The sequence below is a fragment of the Silurus meridionalis genome, chromosome 9 (assembly GCF_014805685.1).
Source record: "Silurus meridionalis isolate SWU-2019-XX chromosome 9, ASM1480568v1, whole genome shotgun sequence".
In the NCBI taxonomy this organism is placed as follows: Eukaryota; Metazoa; Chordata; class Actinopteri; order Siluriformes; family Siluridae; genus Silurus; species Silurus meridionalis.
In genome coordinates this window covers 2070384-2096196 of record NC_060892.1, presented here as the reverse complement: position 1 = coordinate 2096196, position 25813 = coordinate 2070384, and the positions used below count along the sequence as shown (strand labels likewise).

At 41.5% G+C, this 25813-nt stretch overlaps 1 protein-coding gene across 3 annotated transcripts in view; it reads left to right on the top strand.

The window, feature by feature from the left end:
- The window catches only part of tle2a (TLE family member 2, transcriptional corepressor a), a 43665-nt gene that overhangs the window by 7786 nt on the left and 10066 nt on the right, over nt 1-25813 (top strand). The window contains exons 2-6 of one of the 3 annotated variants that reach the window (XM_046857483.1): nt 4335-4501; nt 16469-16532; nt 17969-18013; nt 22569-22631; nt 24988-25062. In XM_046857483.1, the coding sequence (XP_046713439.1) occupies nt 4335-4501; nt 16469-16532; nt 17969-18013; nt 22569-22631; nt 24988-25062 (414 nt within the window). Of the gene's footprint in view, nt 1-4334; nt 4502-16468; nt 16533-17968; nt 18014-22568; nt 22632-24987; nt 25093-25813 lie in introns of all 3 variants that reach the window. The other 2 variants (XM_046857485.1, XM_046857482.1) reach the window with 2 other exon arrangements.

The following is a 25813-nucleotide window of genomic DNA, read 5'->3' as shown; positions in this document are numbered from 1 at the left end:
CAGAAACATGTCCTGAAAGTCTTTTCATAGTGTCAAACACCACCTGCTTTTCTTTCTGGATCTCCTTGTGTTAAAACGGAAAGCTTTTGGCACACTGACTTATGAAGGTTGGTGCTCCCTGTGACTGTGTGTGTAGCCTTTTGCTGCCATATGTTGGCGTGTTAGAAACTAGTCTCGAAACTTATAATACCACCTCATATATTACAAGTAAATCTGTGCGAATGTGCATCATTTCTCATTAACAGGAAGGTTTTGCCTTTAAAATGGAGCTCTCTGGGTGGGTTTTGTTTTTCTGCACCCTTCTGTGTAAAAACTCACGTGTCTCGAGTGTCAAAACCCCAGAAGTTTCCGAACAGTTTCAAAAATACTCTAACCAGACCCCAACCATGCCATGACCCCTGTCATGAAGATAGTACAGTAATACCTCTGCACTTATTGGTAGTTAGTTCCAGAACTCGTGCCAAGTAACGAAACAAGTATTTTATTTTATTTTAGAAGTACTGCATACGATATAAAAGTAACCACGTTAGGACCATTATTTTAAGCTTACAATGCTCAGAAAGCACAAAAGAGAACACCTTGGAGGACTCTCTAGAACACTGTTGTTCATGCATCTGTTTTACCATGAGACGAGTTTCATCGTGAGAGGCGGAGTCTAGTTCCGAGGATGCAGCAAGTTCTGAGGCATTACTGTATTTTTAGTGATTTTTAGTGATCTTGTGTCTGTATGATTTAATGCTTGGCGCTGCAGCACCATGATTTCCTGCATGAATGTACAGGTGTTTCTAATTAAGTAGCTGTTAAGTGTGAAGACCAGGACACACCAAGCTTACAGTTGGTCATGGGTGGTTTTTGAGTAGGGGTTGAATGACATGGGTTTTTCTCTGGTCGATGCAGATATTTAGAAATCACTGCAACCGATGGCTGATATGATGATTTTTTTTTTGCCCGATATATTTTTCTGAACCCCCCTTCATCTTGTTAGCAGGTTCTGGTAGCCGAGCCACCAGTAACCTAAAATACAGCTGGTTGATGACTCGCTAACATCATTTCCAAATGTTATTCTCTAAATGTAGCATCATATTTAACCAACTAAATATATAAAGTTAGAATAAGGACGATGGACACACCAAGCTGATGATCAATATCATCACAGCGGATTATCCGTCTCCATACCCCCCTGACCTCTACATCTGCATCTTTCACACCAACTACCTGCATGTCTTCCTTCACCACATCCATAAACCTCCTCCTTGGTCTTCCTCTTTTCTTCCTTCCTGGTGGCTCCATCCTCAGCATTCTCCTACTGATATACCCCATGTCCCTCCTCTGCACATGTCCAAACCATCTCAATCTCACCTCCATCACCTTGTCTCCAAAACGTCCTACATGCGCTGTCCCTCTAATAAACTCATTTCTAATCCTGTACATCGTCGTCACTCCCAACGAAAACCTCAACATCTTCAGCTCTGCTACCTCCAGCTCCCACTCCTGTCTTTTACTCAATGCCACTGTCTCTAATCCATACAACATCTCAGGTCTCACCACAGTCCTATAAACTTTCCCTTTCACTCTCACAGATACTCTTCCATCACAAATCACTCCTGCTATCACTCTTCTCCATGCACTCTTTTCTTCACTTCTATAACACACTCTCCATTACTTTGCACTGTTGACCCCAGGTACCTGAACTCCTCCGCCTTCTCCACCTCTTCTCTCTGCAACCGCACCCCTCCACTGCCCCCTCTGATTCACACACATGTACTCTGTCTTACTCCTACTGACTTTCGTTCCTCATTCTGCTCTCCTGCACTTCCTCATTCCACCACCACGTCTCTTTGTCTTTCTTTCTATATCCAGATGTCACACCAAGTACCTTTCTAGCCGTCTCCTTTATCACTTCTGCAGTAGTTGCCCCACCACCGAGCTCCTGTCTGACCTCTATGATATTCTGATTTGTGATCCGCATGTTTGATTTTGGCACATGTTTTACGCTGGATGCTCTTCCTAACACAACCCTCACCATTTATCTGGACTTGGGACCGGCACTAAGAGTGCACTGACTTGGGCATCACTAATAGCTGGGTTTGATGATCAATGTAATGTCAGGCAATTTTTGAGTGTCAGTCGGCTTTAGTTTTTTCGGTGTGTTTAGTGGAAAGTTTTTCCGGGATGAAAGCAAGCTAGGAGGTTAAGTGAAGTAGGTTAAGTCTTAAGCAAGGAAATTTAAAAACAGAACTGTCCGTGGTCAGTAACGCCTCAAACACTTGTCGTACTTTTACTTTCTTGCTCCAAAGCAAACGAATCCCTTCCAAGTCTTGTTTATTAAACACTGACCGATGTGGTGAGAGACAGACAGACAGACAGACGACTGGAATGATAGGACTTCCATCACTTCACTGGAGCTATTGTCTGCTTGTCTGTCTGCATTACCCCTAGCCTGGGCTTTTAATGGCTCTGGCAGCCTGGTGGGAGTATCTCCTTTATCAGGTCCCTATTCTCCCACTTAATTCTAATCCTAAAGCTAAAGTCTTAATTCACATCAAACCCCCCCATCCATTCGTGCGACTAAACTTGTACGTCTCTTAACAGTGTATCACCCAACAATGCTTCCTGTGTCTGATCACCTCCACCACCACCACCAGCGCTCCTTCTACACCCCCATCATTAAAGCGCCCGCTAGCTTGTCTTTCATGTGTGTCCTCCTTTCCATTGTGCACAAGGCATATTTGTAGAAACACACACTTACGCGCGCGCACACACAGGCGCCGATGCAGCGATGCTTTCACATAATGTGCATTAGTCAGCTTTTGATAGCGGGCACTATGACGTCCAGAAGGTGGAGCAGGAACGGGCACATCAAAAGATCATGTTACTAATGCAGATCCTCCCTGCTTTTCTGCTCAGTGCACATGTGCACTTTGTTCATGCCCTGACTCCAAATACACACACCAATGTACGATTATAGCTAATCGAAAGCACAGATATGTGTGTTCTCACTGAGAAATATAGTGTAGTCCATAATAAGCTGATGGACTGTTGGTATGGAAGTTTGAGAAATTGTTCTCCATGGCAACGTGGAGGGGGTGTTGGGCATTATTATCCCCCACACAAGAGATTCTCCATTTTCTTGCTTCTCAGTTGTGCTGCAGTAAGGCTGCAAAATTATAGGAATTTTCAAGAAACTTTCCATAGGAATTAACTGAGAATTTGCTAAATTGCAGGTTAGTCTAGAACAAGGAACTTTAAATACAGTTGGGGGAAAAAAAAGTCTAGCAGGATAATTTTGCTTGAAACCAAAAGATTGAATGCAATTTCAGTTGAATTTCTACCTGCACATTTATCAATCACATGCACACAGCACATTTATATATTCCTACATTATATCATTTCTCGAATCCTGCACACAAAATAACGCCGTCTCGGCGAGTTTTCCCGTAAGTTGCATAAATATTACGTCAATTTGTTTAACACTTCCTTCTGCTGTGTGTCAGCTGTTCGGTCAGAAATGTAATTTTTTTAAAAATCTGTTAATTTGCATGCATATCATTTTATGAGCAAACAAAATGTTTTTGTATGTGATCGTTTATATAAATTCCCACAATTATTCATTAAATCCTATTATTTCTTGTAAGTTTCCAACCTGGAATGTTTCCAAAATTCCAAAGATTCAAGTTCCCATAGAAAGTTTCAGAAAATTTACACAACATTTCCCTCCACCTTGCAACTCTAATTACCATCAGTGCGGAGTCGTTTATTATTTTAGTGTGAGATGCGAGATTTTAGTTTCTCCAGTAGCTACCAAGAAGGTACGGCTGTAACCTGTAGTTTGGTGGTCTATCAAAGAGGAACAGCAAAATGTAACGAGTTCTTAACAGTTTTAACTTTTTTTTTTTTAGCAGGGGTGGGGTTTCTAGTGTAGCTCAAAAAGGAAATGGAGATATAAATCTCAAACTAGTTTACCAATTAATGTGCAATAAGAAAAATAAATAAAATACAATATTAATCAACCAATATTTTTTTAAATGCATAAAAACTTTATCACATGATATAAAGTAAAAAAAACATTACTGAATCACAAAAATGTGGTAAAGGAAACAAAAATAACAATCGATTCATAAAAATGATTATATAAATTATAAATAATATAATATAGCGCTCTCCGTGCGGCGCGCACTCTTGCGTGTAAAAACAAACAGCATTCTTATTCGAACTCTAGTCTGCATCTTGTCTTTCTCCATCTTTCTTTCTTTGAGTTTATCGCCTTTTTGTTTTCCACCCATGAGTGCAGTAGTTTTGGTCTGTGACCTTAAACATTTTTGCTTTGCACACAGGCTCCTCTCCAGGGCCCTCCAGGGGCCTCGGCTTCGGCGGTGGCAGCAGCGGCGGCGGCGGCAGCGGCTGCAGCGTCAGGAACAGCGCAGTCCTTAAAACTCACCTATCCCGAGACCCTGGACCGTATTAAGGAGGAGTTTCAGTTTCTTCAGACCCAGTACCACAGGTATAACCCACCTAATCACTGAAGAACATCTAATACTCTTATCAGAACACACTTTATGAACCAAAGCTTGTGGATACCTGATTATAAGATTGGTATGTGCTTTTTGAACATCCCATTCCACATTTTCTGTTATTATAACCTCCACTCTTCTGGGAAGATGATCCACTAGGGTTAGTTTTGTGGAGATTTGAGGAGATTCATTTAGCCACAAGGTTGTTCGTCTTACACAACTTCCAACCCATGGAAAGCTGGCTTTGTGCACCTGGAACAGGTTATGTTCTCCAGTTTTGTGGAAACCGTTTGGGGAAGAATCACATATCGGAAGGTGGTAGCTTGGTTAAGGAATTGGACCTTGTATCAGCAGGAGAACATTTACAACTTCCCATGTAAGGATATCTTCACGGACCTGTCTTAGTGCACAGGAGCACTGTCATGCTGGAACAGGTTTGGGTCTCGTAGTTTGGTGATGATGAGGAGTGATTTTGGGATTGGTTTACCTCCAGATTCTGAAGAAAATATTTGGATGCAGGTTAATGATACGGATCCATGGAAGAGGAATTATGGTTTGCTTATAGACATGTTCTTCAGTGAAAGTGTAGAGCTAAACTTTGGGATGGCAGGAGAGCATAGAAATTATTTTTCAACAATTTTAATATTATTTTCTGGTAATAAGGGAACATTGATATTCCAAGTTTTTTTTTCTGTAAATATCAGACATTAAACCTTTAAATTTTCTTCATCAATGTGGAAAAGCTTAAATAATTGCTTCAAATGCTGTCTCGGTGAAGATAGGAAGCGCTTCAGTTAGATGATATTCCAGGAAGCTGATGGAACACACACACACACACACACACACACACACACACACAGCTTTGATTCTGTAGCTTAGCGTTTGATCTTTGATGTGCACTCTAAATCTCAGGAATGTGGCCAGGGCAGACACGACTGGCTGAGATCTCTGGGACGTTGCTGGCGTCCCTTCTCATCACAGCTCTGTCAACCTCTCCCAGCTCTGTGCCAGCTCTCTCCTGGCATACGTTCACACGCTCGCTGCTTCAGGTCTGAGAGCCAGAACGGGAGAATTCGTCTTCTCTCCAAACCCCCTGATTGTCAGACCTTGCTTTTTTGCCAGCGTTAAGACCAAATAAACACAAATGGTTCAATGTTCAAATCGCTGTCCAGCCGCTCCGATGATCGCCTGGTTTGTGGAATTCTTCCATCGCCACTGGTGTTTTAGCCTCATGTATGCTTCACTAGCTTGCATACACACACACACACACACACACACACACACACACACACACACACACAAGCCGTCTTCAGGAAATATCAGCCCATTCAGCCAGAGTGAGACATAAAATGGTTGGAATGATTTTCTCTACAAACGTTGATGGCTCCAGAATCATCAACTACATAGTTAACTTCTCACCACACAAGCTGTTCGGAACGCCGGTTATTTTTCCGCTGTGAAAATGATCACGGAGCTGGAGAGCAGCCTCCCCGCGGGGTTATAGATCATATGATAGAAGTAGCCTTAAGATAAATCGTGACAAATAATTCTGAGGAAAAAACGAGACACCTGAGAGATTTAAAGGATCAGCCTGGCTTTCTTTTGCTGCTTGTAGGCCATTTTTTTTGCCGGTTAGGTTCTAATGCTTTTTATACACACACCATATATTGGGGAAAGTTTGCAGACACCTGGTCATAAGCATGGCATGTGTGTTTATTTCAAATTTTTTTTCTTTTGAGCATTTTTGTTCAGACACGAGGGTGTTGGTAAAGTCAGGTACTGGTGTAGATGAGGTGAGGAGGCCTGAGGGGTGAAGTCAGTGTTCACATTCATTATGTTCAATAGGGTTGAGGTCAGAGCTCTATAGCAGATCTTCCACTCCAACCCACGGAAAGCAGATCTTCATGGCGTTTGCTTTGTGCACAGGGTCAGGGTCATTGTCATAGTTGAAGTAAAGGGAATATTATAGGGTACTACATCCAAAGATGCCTTATTCAGTTGTGTGTACACGTGGCTAAAAAGTCAGCTGTCCCAATACTTTTGTTCATATAGCGCATGTGTGGGATAAAGTTTTTTTTTTTTTTTTATTCGTCCCAAACAAACTTATATGCAGGATACAACTTTTTAATGAAAATAAAAAGTTGAAAAAGAAGAATCATCTTGAATTTACAGCGTTAGCCGCTAGGCACTTCCTGGTTAGCGGCTAACGCTGGCGTTATGGATTCTTTAGTGTTTTATTTCCAACTTCAAGAATTTTTTCTTAAAAGTAGAAAATTCTGACTTCCACATATCGAGGGAGTGAGTGAATGAAGGATGGAAGGAATTTAGACATTTGAAATAAGTAGAACAGTTACATATCTTTATCATGTGTGTGTTTTATATATATATATATATATATATATATATATATATATATATATATATATATATATATATATATATATATATATATATAAAAACAGTTTACATTTTAAAGGAAATTTCAATAAAATGCCTGCTTAGTTAATAATATAAAATAATACTTTATAAAAATTGAATAAATCAGATTATACAATAAACTTTAACATATTAATTAAATTTAATTAAATCGATTGAATACAATTAAACAAATAATAAAAAGAAATTAAATGAATAGTTTACATTTGTTAGACCCCATTTGGGAGGGAGGGATGGATGGATGGATGGATAGATGATTTGTGCTTGTTTAATGAGACATTATCAAGAACATGATCAGTTCAGTCGCATGTATAATTTTATTCGTAAATTATCTGTAATCTACAGCTGAGAAATTGAAGGTTTAGATCTTTGCTCAAGGAACCAGCAGTGGCAGCTTGGAGGTGCTGGGATTTGAACCCATGTCCTGCAGCATTTTAACAACTGCGCTCCCACCTCCTTCTCTAATTTTCACATTGACCATCTGAGATCTTCTCCTGTGCAAGAATATGCATTTTTTCTAGCTAAATTGATCTCTATCTGGTTTTTTCGGGGTTACTTCTTGACCCACTTGGATAAAAAAAAACATTCTCACACAATCTTTTGCACCATGCAGGGAATTTTTATTAAATCCTTATCCGTAGTGTTCACTGAGCTACCACTTCCCTTTATACTTTTCCAATATATTGTATGCTCTGATCATTCTTCTTATTTTTATTTAAAAATTTTAAATAATTGAATGTAGAAATGTAAATACATTTATTGTAATTGGTTTAATAGAAATAATGATGGTTATTTCTAACATCACTGTATTGATATTGATATCATTCACAGCTTCTCTAAATATTTAATAATTTACCCCGATCAGGCACAACATTATGATCACTGACTGGTAAAGTGATAAACATTGATTATCTCCTCATCATGGCACCTGTAAGTGGGTGGAAAATATTTAGGCAAGTGAACATTGTCCATTAACTACTTCAGCATTTTGACTGCTTATGGCCACCCATGATCCTGTTCCTTCCTCAGACCACTTTTGGTAGATACTGACCACTACAGACTGGAAAAATGCTCTGACCCAGTCGTCTAGACGTCACAATTTGTCAAACTTAAATACCATCAAATATTAGCTTGGTGGTGCTGGGATTGGAACTCATGACCTTCCGAATTAAATCTTCATGGGTTATCAAGACACCCAAAAAAAAAGAGATTGATTATGAAGTGCAAAAGATGCATGTACTTTCTCAGCGATAGTTTTAGCCTTAACCAGTGAACTCCTACTTTATCCCATTATATTATCACCTGTAGAAAAACCTTCTGAAATCTACTCCTGTGCAAGAACATTTTTTGTGTGAACTGTTCTGTGGGTGTATTGATGAACCGCCTAGATCCAAAAAAACATTCTTGCAGAGAATCTCCTGCACTGTTTCTCTGCTAGGCTTCTTCAAAAGGTTGCGTGCAAGCCATCGTGGCAGAGTTCCCAAAAATCCCCCTTTAGGTCAGAGAGCAGATTACCGTCGGCCTGCTTTTGACTTTTCGTTCTGTTTCTGCTCTGGTGCCAGCTTTCTCTAACCGTCTTGTAATCAATGCCCCCCAGGGTGTTCATCGTGTTCTAGGTAAAACATGCCCTACCACCACCCACACACACACACACACACACACACAGGCACAGACAGAGCTTAGCTATACATAGCAAGGCTCAGACTTTCATTTTAGCTGTGTTGTTTGAGGTTGATTGCTGGATTAGAGGACAGGACAGAGAAAGAGATGATTTACAGCTGAAACAAGAACAGGTGTGTGTGGTGTTTGGTTGGTTGCTTGTTTTATGTCACCCTCACAAGTAGAGGTTGACCAATAGTGGATTATACCGATAGCTAGGTTCGATTGAACCTGCCGATAACCGATTAATCAACCAAAACTTTTTTTTTTAACACACTATTAAAAAAAAAGTACTGAACTTTTATTAAAAAAATCCGAAATAAATTAACAGTACCAGTGATTTGCCTCTAGAGGCCGCTCTCGTAAATGTAGAACACAACCCGGAAAAACTATCAGTATCAGTCGACCTTTACTCACATGGCACACAGCGCACAACAGAACCGGATTGTTTTCTCACTGCAGGAACATTTTCAGGAACCAGATGGTCACAAATCCCTCTTTAAGTACCGTAATATCAGAGCTGCGTAATTGTTCGAGATCTATATCTGAGCATTTACGCGGTAACTGAGCGCCCCGTGTCGTGCTCCAACACAAGATCTTCGTTATATTAGAATGTATTTCGCAAACCATTGGGCTGAACTTCTAACCCGGGGTTTTTGGCTCGATCCCATCCCTGAGAAGTCTGGTTTGGTTATGATGAGAGGTGAAAGTGAGGGAAGGAAACTACATTTCCATTTCCATTCCATTTCCGTTTAAGAGCACAGGAAAGGGAACCAGACAGGTTGATTTAGGAAAGATCTCAAGCTTCTCCCAGATCGGGTGGAATTTTGGTTATTCATTTTAGTTTTTCAAATGGATCCACTTTGGAAAGTGTTTTCAAGAAGCTATATTCAAATGGAAATGTATTAGTTTGGACATGGCCTAATTCTGAGTAAACCATTGTTATAGGAACACTTGATGTAGCAGGATGGTCAGGTTCAGAATCCTTGTAGAGGTTCTTGTTTGATGATTGGCGTAAAAGAACGTGTTGTACATGCATGGCAGGATTAGATACCAGTCCCAGGTTTGTGATGGATCATAGTCCTCAATGTGTGTGTTTCTTTTTATATAATGTCCATGATTCCTATTGTGCAGTCGAAGATCAAACCAGGAACTTCTGACTGATGACAGAACTCATTCGTTCCTGTGAATATTCCAGGGGGAAACCTGCTTCCTGTGAGCCACACAGGTGTAAGGTAAACTCCAGATCTGAATGGAAGCAGGGTTGAGTGCTGTCGCATGAGCTGGTATGAAGGCTTTTAATCAGAAGGGAGGGACGGGCTGCAGACAGGAGGCTCTCATTATTCTAATGATCCTCATTTGCGCCATCTTTCTCTTTCCCTTGCACATATACACACACACAAACACACATAAACACACAAGCGTTCAAATCATTCCAGTATGTTGCGTTTCTGGCTTGCGCAAGACTCCAGACTCGACACGCAAACACGACTTCCCACGAGGCCACGTGCTCCCATTGGCTCTGGTACAGTTCATGTGATGTTCATCAGTCTTCGGTTTGTGGTTGAGGTTTGTGCAGCACATGGAGCAGGTCTGTGTGGCCCAGTCACTCCCCAGGGAGAGAGTGTGTGTGTGTGTGTGTGTGTGTGTGGGCGGGCGGGCGGGCGGGCGTGAGTGTGTGTGTGTTTTAAACATGTTAGTGGTGGTTTTGTGGAAATGTTCTTTAATCTGTTGGAGAGTGCTGAGTCAGGGTTGTGTGTGTGTGTGTTGTGTGCGCACATGATCCACTATATCCTCTATAGAGTAAATGGAACAAAGCTTGTGGACTCTTGAGCATAAGATTGTGTTGTGTTTTTCTTTTTAGAATCTCATTCCACATTCAAGCCACATTCACTCAATACAATAAGCTCCAATCTTCTGGGAAGATGTTCCTGTGGATTTTGTGGAGATTTGAGATTCATTCAGAAGAAAGGGTGTTAATAAAGTCAGGTAGTGATGTAGGATGAGAAGGTGAGGAGGCCTGGGGTGCAGTCAGCGTTCACATGCATAATGTTTAATAGGGTTGGAGCTTTAGAGCAGGAGGTCTTTCACATCTTCTGACATTAGTGTTCTATGTGGTTCTTCTCCAAAATCTTCTCTCAAAGTTGGAGGCGCACCTTTTGGACGCATAATCTTGTTCAGTAGAGTTGAGATCAGAGCTCTATAACTGAAGATCTTCCACTCCAACCCATACCTTCAAGGAGCTGGCTTTGTGCGCAGGAGCATGGTCATGCTGGAGCAGGTTCGGGTCTCCTGGTTTAAGTAAAAAGTGAACTCTCTTTCCTCTGAATGAAAATTTCTTGCTAAGACGTTGAGATGTTGTATACATTTTGCCGTCACTTGAGCGCAGAGAATCAAACCTGTTCCAGCATTAAACCATGCTCCTGTGCACAAACACAGCTCCGTGAAGGTATGGGTTGGAGTGGAAATATCTTCCAGCTCTGATCTCAAGTCTACTGAACACGATTGTGCGTTCAAAGGGAGTGCCTCCAGCTTTGAGAGAACAGTTTGGAGAACCAACCACATATAACTGTTAAAAAAAAAAGTCAGGTGTCTGAATACTTGTGTCCCTTTTGTGTATACTGGATTGTTGTCAGACTTGTTTTGGGTTGATGTTGCCTTCAGAACAAGTATGGGTGGAGCTGTGTGTGTGTGTGTGTGTGTGTGTGTGTGTGTGTGTGTGTGTGTGTGTGTGTGTGTGGGGGGGTATTTCAGAACATTGCAGGCATTCAGTTTCATCTGCTTGTGTGTGTGTGTGTGTGTGTGTGTGTGTGTGTGTGTGTGTGTGAGGGAGAAGGGAGGGTGGAATATGGTCCTGAGAGGGTGTAAAGTCTAATGAGGCTGTCGGTGGTTGTGTGCAGGGTCACAGCGTGGCAAGAAGAACGCGGGAACAGCAGTCAAGCGTCTGATTAGTCTGATCGCTCACACTGCTTTATACCGAGTTATTTTCCTGTCACACGTAATTGTGTGTAAATGGCGTGATGAAATTGTGCTTTTACGAACTGTAGTCTTTTTTTTTTCATCCCCTCGTGTGTGTGTGTGTGTGTGTGTGTGTGTGTGTGTGTGTGTGTGTGTGTGTGTGTGTGTGTGTGTGTGTGTGTGTGGGAGGGGGGATGGGACCAGGTAGCGGAAAGAGAAAATGCAGGCCGTTTAAGATCTCAGCAATGACGTGTGATCCGATGTGGGAATTTCCTCCTGCACATGGGTGTGACTTTGTTTTGAAAAGTGCTGGAGGGAAAATGGTGATTAGATAAAGGAAAAAAACACACACACACTTTGTTGAAAGGTTTTGTTTTTTTTGCGTGAATTCTGCATGCTTTAAGGACCAGGCTTCTGGTTTAAGTGGTAGTTAAAGCGTTTTCAACCCTCCTGTAATCACCAGCTCGCAGACCTGCTGTAGCTTTCATCACCTGCATTGTGTAGAAGTAGCAGTGATCTCACAGGCTGATTGCTTCAGGCAGAAAAACGAGAGCGTTTTTTAAAATTTATTTTTAAAAAGCCGGTTTATATTCGCTGAAAAATCACTGATATCATCGTAAGTGAATAAACCTTGGATAATGTTCATGTTTAGATGTGATGTTTTTTTTATTTGTTTACTCCTTCTTGAGAAGTACGACTTTACTGTCCAACATCACGCTCACATGGTCACCTTTCTCATCTCAAAATGCTGTAATCTAGCTGAGGGGGAGGGGTCTGTTATGTAAATCTGGAAACATGAAAGGGGGTGGAGCTAGCCATACTGCTTTGATTGACTTGCTATTTATGTACTACTTTGTTGATGCAATGAGCAGTAATGTTGATTATGGCCAGATGTAGAGATCCTTGAAGATGAATGAATGGTGGTCGCTAGGTGTGTATTTTCAGAATGCTGAAGGGGATGGGTCAATTTTATAGCTCCTGGATGCTGGAATAGCTGTATAGCTCCAGGATCATAAAGGGGTGTTGCCCTCTATATGGCTGCAGGACACTGAAAGGGGCTGCCCACAAAAGTGTGCTGGACCAGCTCCATGGCTCCCAAGACCTGGACAGAGCGGTCCAAAAATCCCAAAAGGCTGCAGGTGTGAACAGTCGAAAGTGTGTGCAAAGTAAACGTGAAGAATGATTCAGTATCGGAAGTTTAATTATGAAGTCCTAAAGAGACGCCTGACTATTCGACGCTTGTGTTTGGTAGAATGACGATTTGGCGTCGCTCCATAGTTTCCTTAAATGGTTTATTTCAGGTGGCGTTAATGATCCCCCCCCCCCCTACCCACCCACCCTTTCTTTTTACTGTGTGTGTGTGTGTGTGTGTGTGTGTGTGTGTGTGTGTGTGTGTGTGTGTGTGTGTTTTGGATAACTGTGCTCTGCTGACAGAGCTGTCGTGGTGCTGGCAGCTCACAGATTTGTTCCAGCGATCAGCTTATCTGCTGTCAGTGCGAGGGAGAGATTGGAAATGCTGTTTCTCTCTCTCTCTCTCTCTCTCTCTCTCTCCCTCTCTCTCTCTCCCACCCTCTCTTGTCTGCACTCTCTCAGCTGAGCCTCCAGGCTAATTATTTTATGCAATCATTCCTCTTTGAAATGCCGTGTGTGTGTGTGTGTGTGTGTGTGTGTGTGTGTGTGTGTGTGTGTGTGTGTGTGTGTGTTTGTGTGTCTTGCTCTACACCCCTCTCTCATTCTCCTCCCCTTTTTCATGCTTTGCTAGTCACATAATCATGGACGTTAAAGTGCACTTTTTTCTTCTTCTCCCCTCAAACCAGCAGTGACAAATGCAGCAGCATAACGTGACGCGGTCGAGTCGTGCAAGAATGCAGGATTGTTTTTCTTTCTTTCTGTGTGTGTGTGTGTGTGTGTGTGTGTGTGTGTGTGTGTGTGTGTGTGTGTGTGTGTGTGTGTGTGTGTGTGTGTGTGTGTGTTTTCCCCCCCAGGGCTCATTATGACTCACAGTGCCAATGCTCATCAGTCTCTGTTTGTCCATCTGGTCTCAGATTATCATCTTGCTGTGCTGCTGCTGTTCCTCTATAGTACATTTGACCTTTTTCCCCCATTTTCAGTCACCAGCGCCGAGTCCAGCGCATCCTGCAGCATGCTTTAGCTTCATTTGTCCATGAACTCGGTGACCTGCGGAACTGTGGCGTTGGGGTGATTATAGTCCATTAAACAGGATGTGGATCACCATAACTGTGATGCGTTTTTGGCATGAATAGTTTTTTTCAACAAAATTATTTGTGATGGGATCCAAAAACCCAGACTGCATGGAACAATAATTCAGAATTATTGCTACATTTAAATTCTGATTGGTCCATGTTTTCTATAAGACTGACACACCTGGCTGTAATTATGATCAGATAATAAGATCATCACCCGAAAATGGAAGCTTGGTGGTGAAGGCACTGGATCAAGCTGCCACTCCTGGGGCCCCTGAGCAAGGCCCTTAACCCCATAGCTGTTCAGTTGTATGAATGAGAGAAACGTAAGTTGCTCTGGATAAGGGCGTCTGCCAAAAGGAGGCTTTTGAAAACGTTGACACGTTTTAAGGTGTTGACGCGACGTGCGTGTTTTCAGACGTTTTGGCGTGGACGAGCGATTTTTTTTTATTTTTTATAAATTTTTTTTAGATCCATGAATTTTATATTTTGTACATTTTTTTTTTTTTTTTTGGTACAAAAGATCAAGAAGTTACAAGATACGTTCAAGATACTTGCCTCGATCATCGTTTGTTTATTCAGGGTCCAATATTTTTGAAGGGACCTAGTCATCTTATCCTACATATCAGTTTTATTAAAAATAAATAAATAATTAAATAAATAAAACCCATTTACAATATGCTAATGCACTACACAGCCAAAAGTATGTGGACACCTGATCATAAGATGGGTATGTGCTTCTTTTTGAGCATCTTATTCCATATTGAGTCTCCGTTTTGCTCTTTTAATAAACTCCACTCTTCTGGGAAGATGTTTTTCTAGCCTTTGTGTAGATTCGTGCTTATATTTAGCCACAGGGGTGTTAAAGTTGATGTAGACGAGGTGAGGGAGTCTGGGGTGCAGTCAGCGTTCACATGCGTCATCTTTAATAGGGTTGAGGTCAGAGCTCTCTATCAGGAGATGCTTCTACATCTTCCAACGCATGTAAAGCAGCTCTTCATGGAGCGGGCTTGGGGATTTCTAGTTCGAGTCGCATCCAGAGACATCCTGCATTATTGTGGCTGCAACTTTAAGGGGAAGAAGCACATGTGGCTGAAAAAGTCAGGTGTCCCAATACTTTTGTCTGTACATTTTATACTGAAATATAAAAAAATACAGCGTTGTAGATTATTAAAATTACATTATTAGTAGCCTTGTGTGTGTGTGTGTGAGCTGTATAATAGGAATTGAGCTGTGTCTTTTTATTATTCTTTAAAAGTTGTATAAACATTTTATTCCTATATCGATCCTGCCTGTGCTGTATCTCCAAATCGTAGCATCCTGGAGATGTTTTTGTGAATTTCTTGAAGTCTCTTAGTCTGCACATGGAACAGCTCGGGTGCTCTGTGTGTGTGTGTGTGTGTGTGTGTGTGTGTGTGTGTGTGTGTGTGTGTGTGTGTGTCTAAATGCGCACCGATAGATTTGTCAGTTCTCGGAAATCCTGCGACGGCTGTGACTTCTGCAGCGAGGCAATTCCACAGTAATAAAATCTATCAGGGGAATGAATTTAATCCCCCCCTCCTCCTCTCTTCTCTTCTTCTCCATCCCTCCCTCCCTCTGTCCTCCTCCCCCTCCTCACCGGTGGTGATAAATGAGTCAATTATCGGCGGCGGTGCGCCTGCAGAAGGGGAGCGGATGTGCCGTTATTACCTGTTGCAGCGTGCTAATGTCGCAGTATTAATCATATTCTAATTTTCCCAGGCCCTTGCGCTCGGCGCACATAAATCTGCTGCTACGTGTTCGAGTTGGCAAGCTGCTGAAATACTGCTCTCTGTGTGTGTGTGTGTGTGTGTGTGTGTGTGTGTGTGTGTGTGTGTGTGTGTGTGTGTGAGATGCCATGTGGTTTAGAGGACATTGATGAGATGTCACCTGGTGTAGATATTGCTGCGCGCTGAGGTTTTCGGGTCGTCTAGCTCGTCACACGCACTGACAGAATGACTTTGCTTGTTTTTTCGGAATTTTTTTTTCCATAGCCTTGGGGCTTGTTGATGAAGGGCACCTTACACACACACACACACACACACACACACACACACACACACACAGGCATATGCATGGCCTGGTCTGGTGTATGAGGTGCCCTTCACCGAGCCCCGAGGCTGTAAAATCTGTGCAAAAGCAAGTACGTGTGTACACACATTATATGGACAAAAGTTTGTGGACTCCTGACCATATGTGCTTCTTTTTGGACTTCCTATTCCACATTTAGTCACCATTTGCTCTTATGATAAGCTCCATTCTTCGGGGAAGATGTTTGTGGAGAGTTGTTCTCCTTCTGCCACAAGGATGTGAAGTAAGTGAGGTAAGGAGAGATCTTCCACTCAAACCAATGTAAAGCAGATCTCCATCGAGCTGGATTTAGGGGGCATCGTCATGCTGGATGTGGTTTGGGTCTCCTTGAAGGAAAGATTTTATGGAAAGACGTCCTGTACAATTGTGTGGCGCCAAATCTGTGGTAACTGTTTGCAGTTGAAGTTGTGTCCCAATACTTTTGATCATACAGTGCATCTGTTTATATATATAATGAGTCACTTGTTTACTTGTGACAGAAGCGAGATTGTGTGTGTGTGTGTGTGTGTGTGTGTGTGTGTGTGTGTGTGTGTACCTGTAGCATGTGAAAATGTAAATGGAACTAACTCCTGACCTTGTGTTCCTCTACAGCCTGAAGCTCGAGTGTGAGAAGCTGGCAACGGAGAAAACGGAAATTCAGAGACACTATGTGATGGTAAGACACACACGCAGATAAAAAACATGATGTACAAGAACTCATACGTGTATAAAGACAAACACATGCCAACACACGTGCAGAACCTTATCACGGTTAGTGAGTGTACGCAAAAGATGGCCTCAGATTCTGTTTTTCGCTGATTAAATGGAACCTGATGTGGTCTTCTGAGATGCTTTTCTGCTCCGATATCTCTTAACAAGGTGTTTCCACCTGCAGATCCTCTGCTCACAGGCTGATCTTTGTTTTGTGTTTTTTTTTTTCTCTCGCACGTCATTTAGTTTAAACTCTAGTGTGTGTGTGTGTGCGTGCGAGCAAGCATTTCTGAAATACTCAAACCCTTGAGGTGAACTTTAACTGAAGCTCACGTTGTTCTGCCACATGATTGCTGCATTTATGAGCTTGTGTGCATGTGTAGCTAATGATCTGGCATTACAGTGTGTATGATACACAACAAAGATGCACACAACTGTCTTATAAAAACACACAATCAATCCACTTACAAATGCACACTAATGAACAGATACACGTGTACACACACACACACACACACACAATCCACATACAAATGTAATACACACTAATGCCCAGAAAGAGAGAGACACACACACACACACACACACACACACACACACAAAAAAGCCACATACAAATGTAATACACACCAGTACCCAGAAAAAGGCACACAATCTATGTACAAATGTGATGCGTGCGCGCACACACACACACACACACACACACACAAGCTATATACATCTCAACATTTTGCATCAGATTTCTTGAGAATAAACACAAGGTTCATGTAAATCCAGTCCAACAGAGATCTGTGTGCAAACTCCAGCATTTCTTTCATTTCTCTCACTCTTTCTCACACTTTCGCTCTTTTTTTTGTTTTTTGGCTGCTAGTTTTTGGAGACGTGCTGTTGCCTAGCAACAGTGTGGGATTTTGGCGAGGCCGGGGCGTATGATAGACAGCTGTCACGCTGCTGCTTTTATTGCCTGAGCTCATTTTTTCCATCTTTCACAAAACCGTCTTACACAAAACACACTTCTCTCCTGGCCCACGCCTGCTCTGTGTGTGTGTGTGTGTGTGTGTGTGTGTGTGTGTGTGTGTGTGTGTGTGTGTGTGTGTGTGTGTGTGTGTGTGTATGAAAAAGAGACAGAGACTACCTGACCTAGCAGCTGTTAATTCTGCACATGTCTGGTGCCCACACACACACCGGTACACACACAACTGTTTGGGTCTGTCATCCTTCTATTCTTTTAGCTGTCAATAAAATATCTGCTCAGAGTTGAAAACTCGAGAAGCCAATCAGTATAAAGGGGCGTGTCTAACTACCTGTCAATCATGTGTCCTGTCTGGTCAGATATTACCTCTATGAAGATAAAATAATCTGTGTTTTTTTTTTTTTTTTTCTTTTTGTTCTTCTTTCCAGTACTATGAAATGTCCTACGGTCTGAACATTGAGATGCACAAGCAGGTGAGTCCGAAACTTTCATAGTAATTTCCAGGAAGTCTGTATTATGTGTTTTCTTTTTTTAACGATAAAATACATGCCAATTTAGTCAACTGAGAATTGCCCCTCCACCCCACAGCCTCTCTCGGATCACACACAGCTACCCACTCTTCCAGGGTAAACACCAAAATACATACAAGCTCAGAAACACACCCACAATAGGTGTCCGTGTGATTGAAAGGGAGGAGTGTAGATCGCAGGTCTTCAACCGGTGGTACGTGGCGGTACTGCAGGGGGTTTGCTAATTAATGTCGAATCACAAATAATTCTTTGTTTAAAAAAAATAAAAATGGCTAACATCAAAGATGAAATATAAACATTTTACAAATATAAGTATTACATTCAAATTCTATTAAAATTAAGGAAGTTCATGTGCATGTATAATAGTTCACCTGATCGTCAAAAGTCACATGTTAAAAATGCAAATCTATTAAAATAAGACAACTATGAACAACTTTATTAAACTGTGATTTTTAACTGCAAAATATATTTTGGTTGTTTTTTTTTTTAATATTTGAAAATATATAAAAATATGCAGACGATGATGTACGTACAACATGGTTGTAATTTTCTTAGCATAATGTAACTAGTGTAATATGATCGGCACTGATATCAATAGAAACCAATGTTTGACACATTTTATATCAGAGGGTCCCTGCACCATGTCTCTATCGCCTAATGGGGTTCTCGACCTGAAAAAATGTTGAAGACCCCTGGTGTAGACCATTCCTCCAACACAGAGAACATGACCAGGAGGACTCCTGCTCCACAGTGAGACATGGCATGGACTTGTGAACACACAAATTTATTTTCTAAAGCCCTCACACTGACCCGATTCCCTGAATAACAAGGAAAACTCTTTCTTTTTTACGCTGGATATATCCGGCACATTCAGTCCAGTTTTTAGCAAATGTATTCTCCACAAAGATAAAGCCTGGTTGCCAAATGGTGAAAAAATCACCAATCTGTTCCTTTTATAGACTATCATACATCAATTTGACAAAAGTATTGGGACACCTGACTTTTCCAGCCAGATGTGGTTTCAATCTGCTACCACAACGTTGGAGGCACACAATTGTATAGAACCATTGGATGCGGTAGAATGAAACTTTTTCTTCACTTAAACTAGGAGACTTAAACCTGTTCCAGCATGACTATGCCTCATATCCAGTGTGTAAGATCTCCTGCTATAGATTTCTGAAATGTTTGGACAATTGATAACATCATCATCTACTTGCAGTATTTGGTGCACAATTCGAAAGTTAGTGCTTTTTGTTCAATATATTTTATATAAATGGTAAAGCTGCTCTTCTCCAACATATGGAAACTGGATCAAGAGATCATGTACAGGTGGAGAAAAAAACGCTATATGGATAAAGTTTGTGGACACCTGACCAGAAGATGTTTTTATTTATTTCTCATTCACGGTTATAATGAGCGCCACTCTTCTGGGAAGATGTTTCACTAGATTTTGTGGAGATTCATCCAGCCACAAGAGTGTTAGCAAAGTAAAGTACTGATAGCAGAGTTGAGGAGGTCTGGGGATCTAAACCCCATCGAACACGATGAATGTGAACTCAGATTGGCCTCCTCACCTCACCTACATCAGTTTACTAACACCCTTGTGGCTGAATGAATCTCCACAAAATCTAGTTTGATCTTTCCAAAACAATGGAGAATCAATGTGTAAGAAGCTCATACCAATCTTATGGTTAGGTGTCTACAAACTTTATCTATATAGTGTATTATATCTAGCTGTATATGATGTTTGAGGTCCTTGATCCAGAACTCATGTGTTGGAAGAGATGAGACGTTCTTAGCAAGAAATGAGCAAAAAGCATTAGCAGATTGGGATTTGTTGCAGTTGGAGTCCTGATGATTTACATTAAATGCTGCTAGGAGATGATGATGGTTATCAGTTGGCCAAACATTTCAGAACGTTTAGGTAGGACCATAACATGGGGTATGGAGTGTGTGTGTGCGTGTGTGTGGGTCAATCGCAGGTAGGACGGAGATTGAGGTGATTTACAATTTACATTTAGGGTATTTGGTGGACGCTTTTTTTTCTCATTTATACAACTTGAGCAGTTGATGTTTAGGACCTTGTTCAAGAGGATCAGCAGTGGCGGCTCAGTGGTGCTGGGATTTGAACTCATGACCTTCTGATCAGCAGTCCAACTGAGCTCCAACTCCAAATTTAGACTTGTTAGTCATTTCTGTAGTTTTCCAAAGAAATTCTTTTTGAGATTGTATGTACTGCTTTTTTTTTCTTCCTCAACACGTGTGTGTGTGTGTGTGTGTGTGTGTGTGTGTGTGTGTGTGTGTGTGTGTGTGTGTGAGTGAGATAGAGGCTGTGTATCTGCATTTTCTGACCTTCCTGGACTCTTATTATTGTCCCCCTGCCGATTTTCACTTTGATTCAGGTCACTGCTCTTCCAGTCTTTCTCTCTCTCTCTCTCTCTCTCTCTCTCTCTCTCTCTCTCTCGCTCTCTCTCTCTCTCGCCTCTCTCCCCCTCTCTCTCTTTCATTTTTTTCTCATCCTCTCATCACTCCCCTGCTCATTCGCTTTGCTCGCCCAAGTGCATCAAGAAATCCCTCTGCTAATAAAACCATCAAAACCTTCTAATCTCTCTCTCTCTCTCTCTCTCTCTCTCTCTCGCTCTCTCTATCCCTTTTTCATTTTCTCTCCTCCTCCATGTTTCTGACATTCAGCCCCTTCCTCTCTTTTTTTGTTGTTGTTTTTTCCCCTCTCTCTCCCTATTGTTGCCATTTTCTAACAAGCAGTGATTGTCCTGTGGGAAACGGGAAGCAGGGTAATGAAGGATGGATGGAAAGAAGGACAGAGAAGAACAAGTAGAGACACTTGTTTAGTCTGCTGATAAAAAAAACGAAGATCGTGCAATGGGTCTCCAGCATGTCTGCTCTGGCAGTAGTAAAGTGTGTGTGTGTGGTCCATGGAGATGGTGCTGCTCTGGAGAAACCGTTTTCTAGTCAGATGGCGCAGTTTCACGAATACAAACATCGCAGACGTTATTGTTTTACCTCTGACTTTTATAACCCATTTTACCCTCTGGCGTCAAGTCTTCCAGGGACTCCACACATCACAAAGGATTCAGACATACAGCAAAATTAGGGGTGTGAGCAAAGAGAAGTCATTAGTCAGAAGAAGCTCTTTATTGATTTATCAAGCTCTTTATTGTCTGAGATATTGGTTTTAATATCTACCCTACAGACAAAAGTATTGGGACACCAGATTTTCCTTATGCGATTCTTTCCCCAAACTGTTTCAAGAAAGTTAAAGGCACACGATTGTACTGGACGGCTTTGCTATGCGGTAGCAATCCCACACCTGTTCCAGGATAATGCACAAAGCCTGATTCATGAAGAGATGCTTTCCACAGGTTGAAAGTTGTGGAAGATCTCTTGCTATAATCCTTCTCACTTCATCAGCATTAAAGCTTAATTAAGACTTTTCTAATCGTAGAGGAACATCTTCCTAGAAGAGCGGAAGTTATGGAGTGGACTGTTGTCCGTTGTCACTGTTGCGCCTTTCTTATGGCGAATCCCAATTTTTTTTTTTTCTGTAATACAATTTTCTGCTTGTTCGATCAGCAGATTTTCACCTGGCACTGTCGCATCACTCCCTCTGAGAAATGTCAAGACCTCATGGCCTCCTGTCCAATTTATTAGCAATACACACATCTGTGCTGCCACTCTTGGGGCCCTTGAGCGAGGCCCTTAACACTCTGTGCTCCAGCTGTATCATGGCTGACCCTTTGCCCTGAACCTCGCTTCCTAAAATGCTGAATATGCCAAAAAAGAATTCACTATGCTGTAAAAGTGGATGTGACGCATAAATGCATCGAACTATCTGCCCTCTTGTGTGTGTGTGTGTGTGTGTGTGTGTGTGTGTGTATATGTGTGTGTGTGTGTGTGTGTGTATGTGTATATATATATATATATATATATATATATATATATATATATATATATATATATATATATATATATATATAGAAAATCTCCTACGATGGGGTGTCGGGGTTAACGTCAGCGTAATGATGATTGACAGTATGTCATGGCATTGTGACATGGAAGCTCGTCAACAATAATAATCCCACGCACGGTCATATTTCATGGTGTAATTAGCATAACTAACTTGTTGTCATGGGAACAAGGCACTGGCACTTCCAGACACGCATTTCCAGACCGAGGCGACTCTGTGCTGGAAGAGGGACAGCAGATGCTGGGCATGAATATTTTACACTCCTCTTCTGCTCACTGTGCAGCAATTATCCTTAACCAGATGTGCAGAGCTGAAATATTTACTAGGTGTGTGTGTACACAGAGGAAGAGGCGCACACACACCGTCTTTCTCGTGCATTAACACTCCAACACTCTGTCTCACACTCGTTTCTTCATTCCTTCTTCTCCTTCACGCGATCACATTCATTACATTTCGCTTTCTCTCTCTCTCTCTCTCACACAATCATCATTATTTTTCTCTCTCTCTATCCAGACGGAGATTGCTAAGAGGTTGAATGTGATCTGTGCGCAGCTCATACCATTTCTCTCACAGGAGGTAAGACACACACACACACACACACACACACACTTTTGCAGTCTTGCTGCTATATTACTGTTCCTAACAATACATGCTGCCCATCTCTTCTCTGATTGGACGATTTCTTCAGGGCACTCTCGTATCCACACATTTTGCCAGTGAGAACTGATGGACACAAGAAAAAAATAGCATCTTTGTGTGTTTTAGTTTTTTTTTGGTTAAACAGACACAAACAAGGGTTTTTTTTTGACACCTGTTTTTTTTTCCAGCCATTTGCCCAAACAAACGTTTTCTCATTCACTTGTACTTCGAGACCCAAACCTGACCAAGCGCCAGCACCTTAAAGAAATGCTTTCTATGGGTTTAAAATGTGTGGAAGATCTCCTTTTAGACACCTCAGATCTCAGCCCTATAGAAAAGGAAGAATGTAGATGCTGACTGCACCCCAGGCCTCCACCAGGGTTTCCACAAGGTCAACAAAAAACAACTAAAATTAAAAAATTTTAATTTCAGACCTTCAAAATTCTTAAATTCGCTGTTTTAGGTCTTACATCATTTTTTAAACAGGTCTTAATTTTGCAGTGTCCATGTAACTTCTAGTTCTCATTGCAATGCTCCTGCAGCACTTTAGAATGTTTTCCGTTTGTTAGTTTTGTGGTGGTCTTCTTTCTTTCTTTCGCTATTCCAGAAATATTTCACTGTATTATGACTACAAATGAGACCAACATGCAACCGCCAGTCAGCTTTCTATTAATGGTTTGAATCTTTCTCGGATTGTACCACAGACGTAAATTTTATCTTTCAGTTATGGGGAAGTCTAAGTTTAGCGATACTTGGCAGAAAAAAAAAGTTTGTTTGGTTAAGGTCAGTTGCTAACAGCGTATTTGTGTGTCTTTAGATGTGAGATATGTCTGAAATTAAATGTTAATGGTCTTAAACAGGTCTTAAATAGTCTTGACTTTCCGTTTGTGGCTGAATGAATCTCCACAAAATCTCCACAAAACACCCTTTAAAACCCAGAGGAACCTCTTCCCAGTGGATTGGAGGTTTTTATAAGAGCAAATGTCATCGAAATGTGGAATTCGGTTTAGTACAATTCTTTTTTTTGTGTAGCGTTTTTAACAACATTGTCTCAAAGCAGCTTTACACAGATAATGCAGTTATAAAAGCATGTACAGCAGTACCTCTGAATACGAATGCAACCGAATACATATAATTCGGAATACGAGTCGAAATTCGTAAAGATTTTCCTCATGTTTGCGCATAAAAATTCAGAAATACGAATCATCCGAATCTCGTGGGCTACAATTAAAAGGGGTTCCTCAGTACCGCCTCCTACGCCGTTTAACCCTGTTAGCGTCTTCAGTACATAGCGAGAGCACTGTCTTAGCGCTGTCTTTATTCATCACTGAACCGTATCGCAAACACCGTGAGTGTAAAAAAAAAATAATTGAAAGTGGTGAAGCGAAGCAAATTAAAGTAAATGTTTTCCTCTTTTAGATGTTAGGGCACCATAATTTAATACTAAACAATATTAGTGCATATTGGTTAAGTTTTTATATTAATATTTGGGGTCGTTCGGAATTATCCCACCTTACATTATTCCTTATGGGGAAATTCATATCAGTATACGAATGTTATATGAATGTTAAATTCGTTATTCTCAGGTACCGCTGTATACGTTTAGTGCTTGTAAGTTTGTTTGTTATAATTCTAAGTTTATCCCTAATGAGAGAACCCGTGCCGACTGTGGTGAAGAAAAACCTCCTGAGAGTTCATGAGAGGGACCAGACTCACGAGGGAACCTCATCACCGAATGTCCATTCGTTACAGTTCCAATTAAAGATTGAAATCAGATATGCGAAATTTCTGTAAGATTTCAATACGATTAGTTATTGTAAGTGATATCGATGATATGGGGAAAAATCTCCCTTAATCTTAAACTAGGAGAGACACACCTGATCATGCCCCTGTGTATAAAGACAACTCCATGAAAATATTTATTCCATGGGTTGAGGGAAAGATCTTGATTGTTTTTCTGCGAAACCATATGAGGTACTTGATCCCCATGTCCCCAATGTCCATTTATTACAGTTCCATCATTGTTCATGTGTACTAGTCAGTCACACCTCAAAATGTGGGGAACTATGAACTCCAAGACACTCACAAAACCCGTGATTTGTGGCTACGTGCCGTGAACCTGCACCCAAACACACCCCAACAAAGTACTTTTTTCCAGTGTGTTTTCATGTGAACTTGCCGCCTATTCTCAGACACATTATACGTGAACAGTCTCGTGTTCTTGAATAAACGTAGTTATTTGGCGTGTGCTGAAGTTTTGTACGACTGATCGCTTCCCGTGTTGCATCCACAGCACCAGCAGCAGGTGGTCCAGGCCATGGAACGCGCCAAACAGGTGACTATGGGGGAGTTGAATGCATCGATAGGGGTACGTGGACTCCCCCCTCTGCCTCCCACAGTGTGTACTTCCATCTTCTCATCACCTTTTTATTTTTTGCATAATCCCCCCCCACCCCCTGTGTTGCTTGATTTAGATTATGGATTGTGGTGTGAGAGCAGCGGGAGTCTAGTGGGTTAGTGTATTTATGGTCTTCATGTGATCCTCTGATGGTCCGTTGCCCCGCATGGGATGTCTAAAGTGCACCAGTAGCCCTGAGTTAGTTAAGTTTCCTGGTCCATTTCAGACATTATGAAACGAGTAATATGGCCGAAACATGTACATTTACGGTAATAACTATAGAACACAAATCGTTTTTCCATGTTGTGTGAATGGAAGTCATGTTTTCTGCACTACAAGTCTCACTCGAGTGTATATTATCCACCAGAAGACCTGTGAATTCCATAGTTTCCAGATTTAACCATTGCTGTGACTCAAATAGTTTAAATAGTAGCTTAGTTGTTATGGCTTTAGACTTTGGATCCAAAGGATGTGGGTTCAAATCCGATCCACACCAAAGTCTAAAGCCTTAACCACTTAGCTACCACCTTTCCTAAGCAACCCAGGGTAAACCAATCAGGAATGACCACTAGATCATTAAAAACATTCACGAAATTTGGTAGAAGCGCTTGTCCAGAGCAATTTGTTTGTAATTCAAACAACTGAGCAACTGTGGGTTTAAGGACCTTGCTCAGGGGCCCGGGACTGACAGTTTGGTGTGGCTGGGATTTGAACCCTTGGG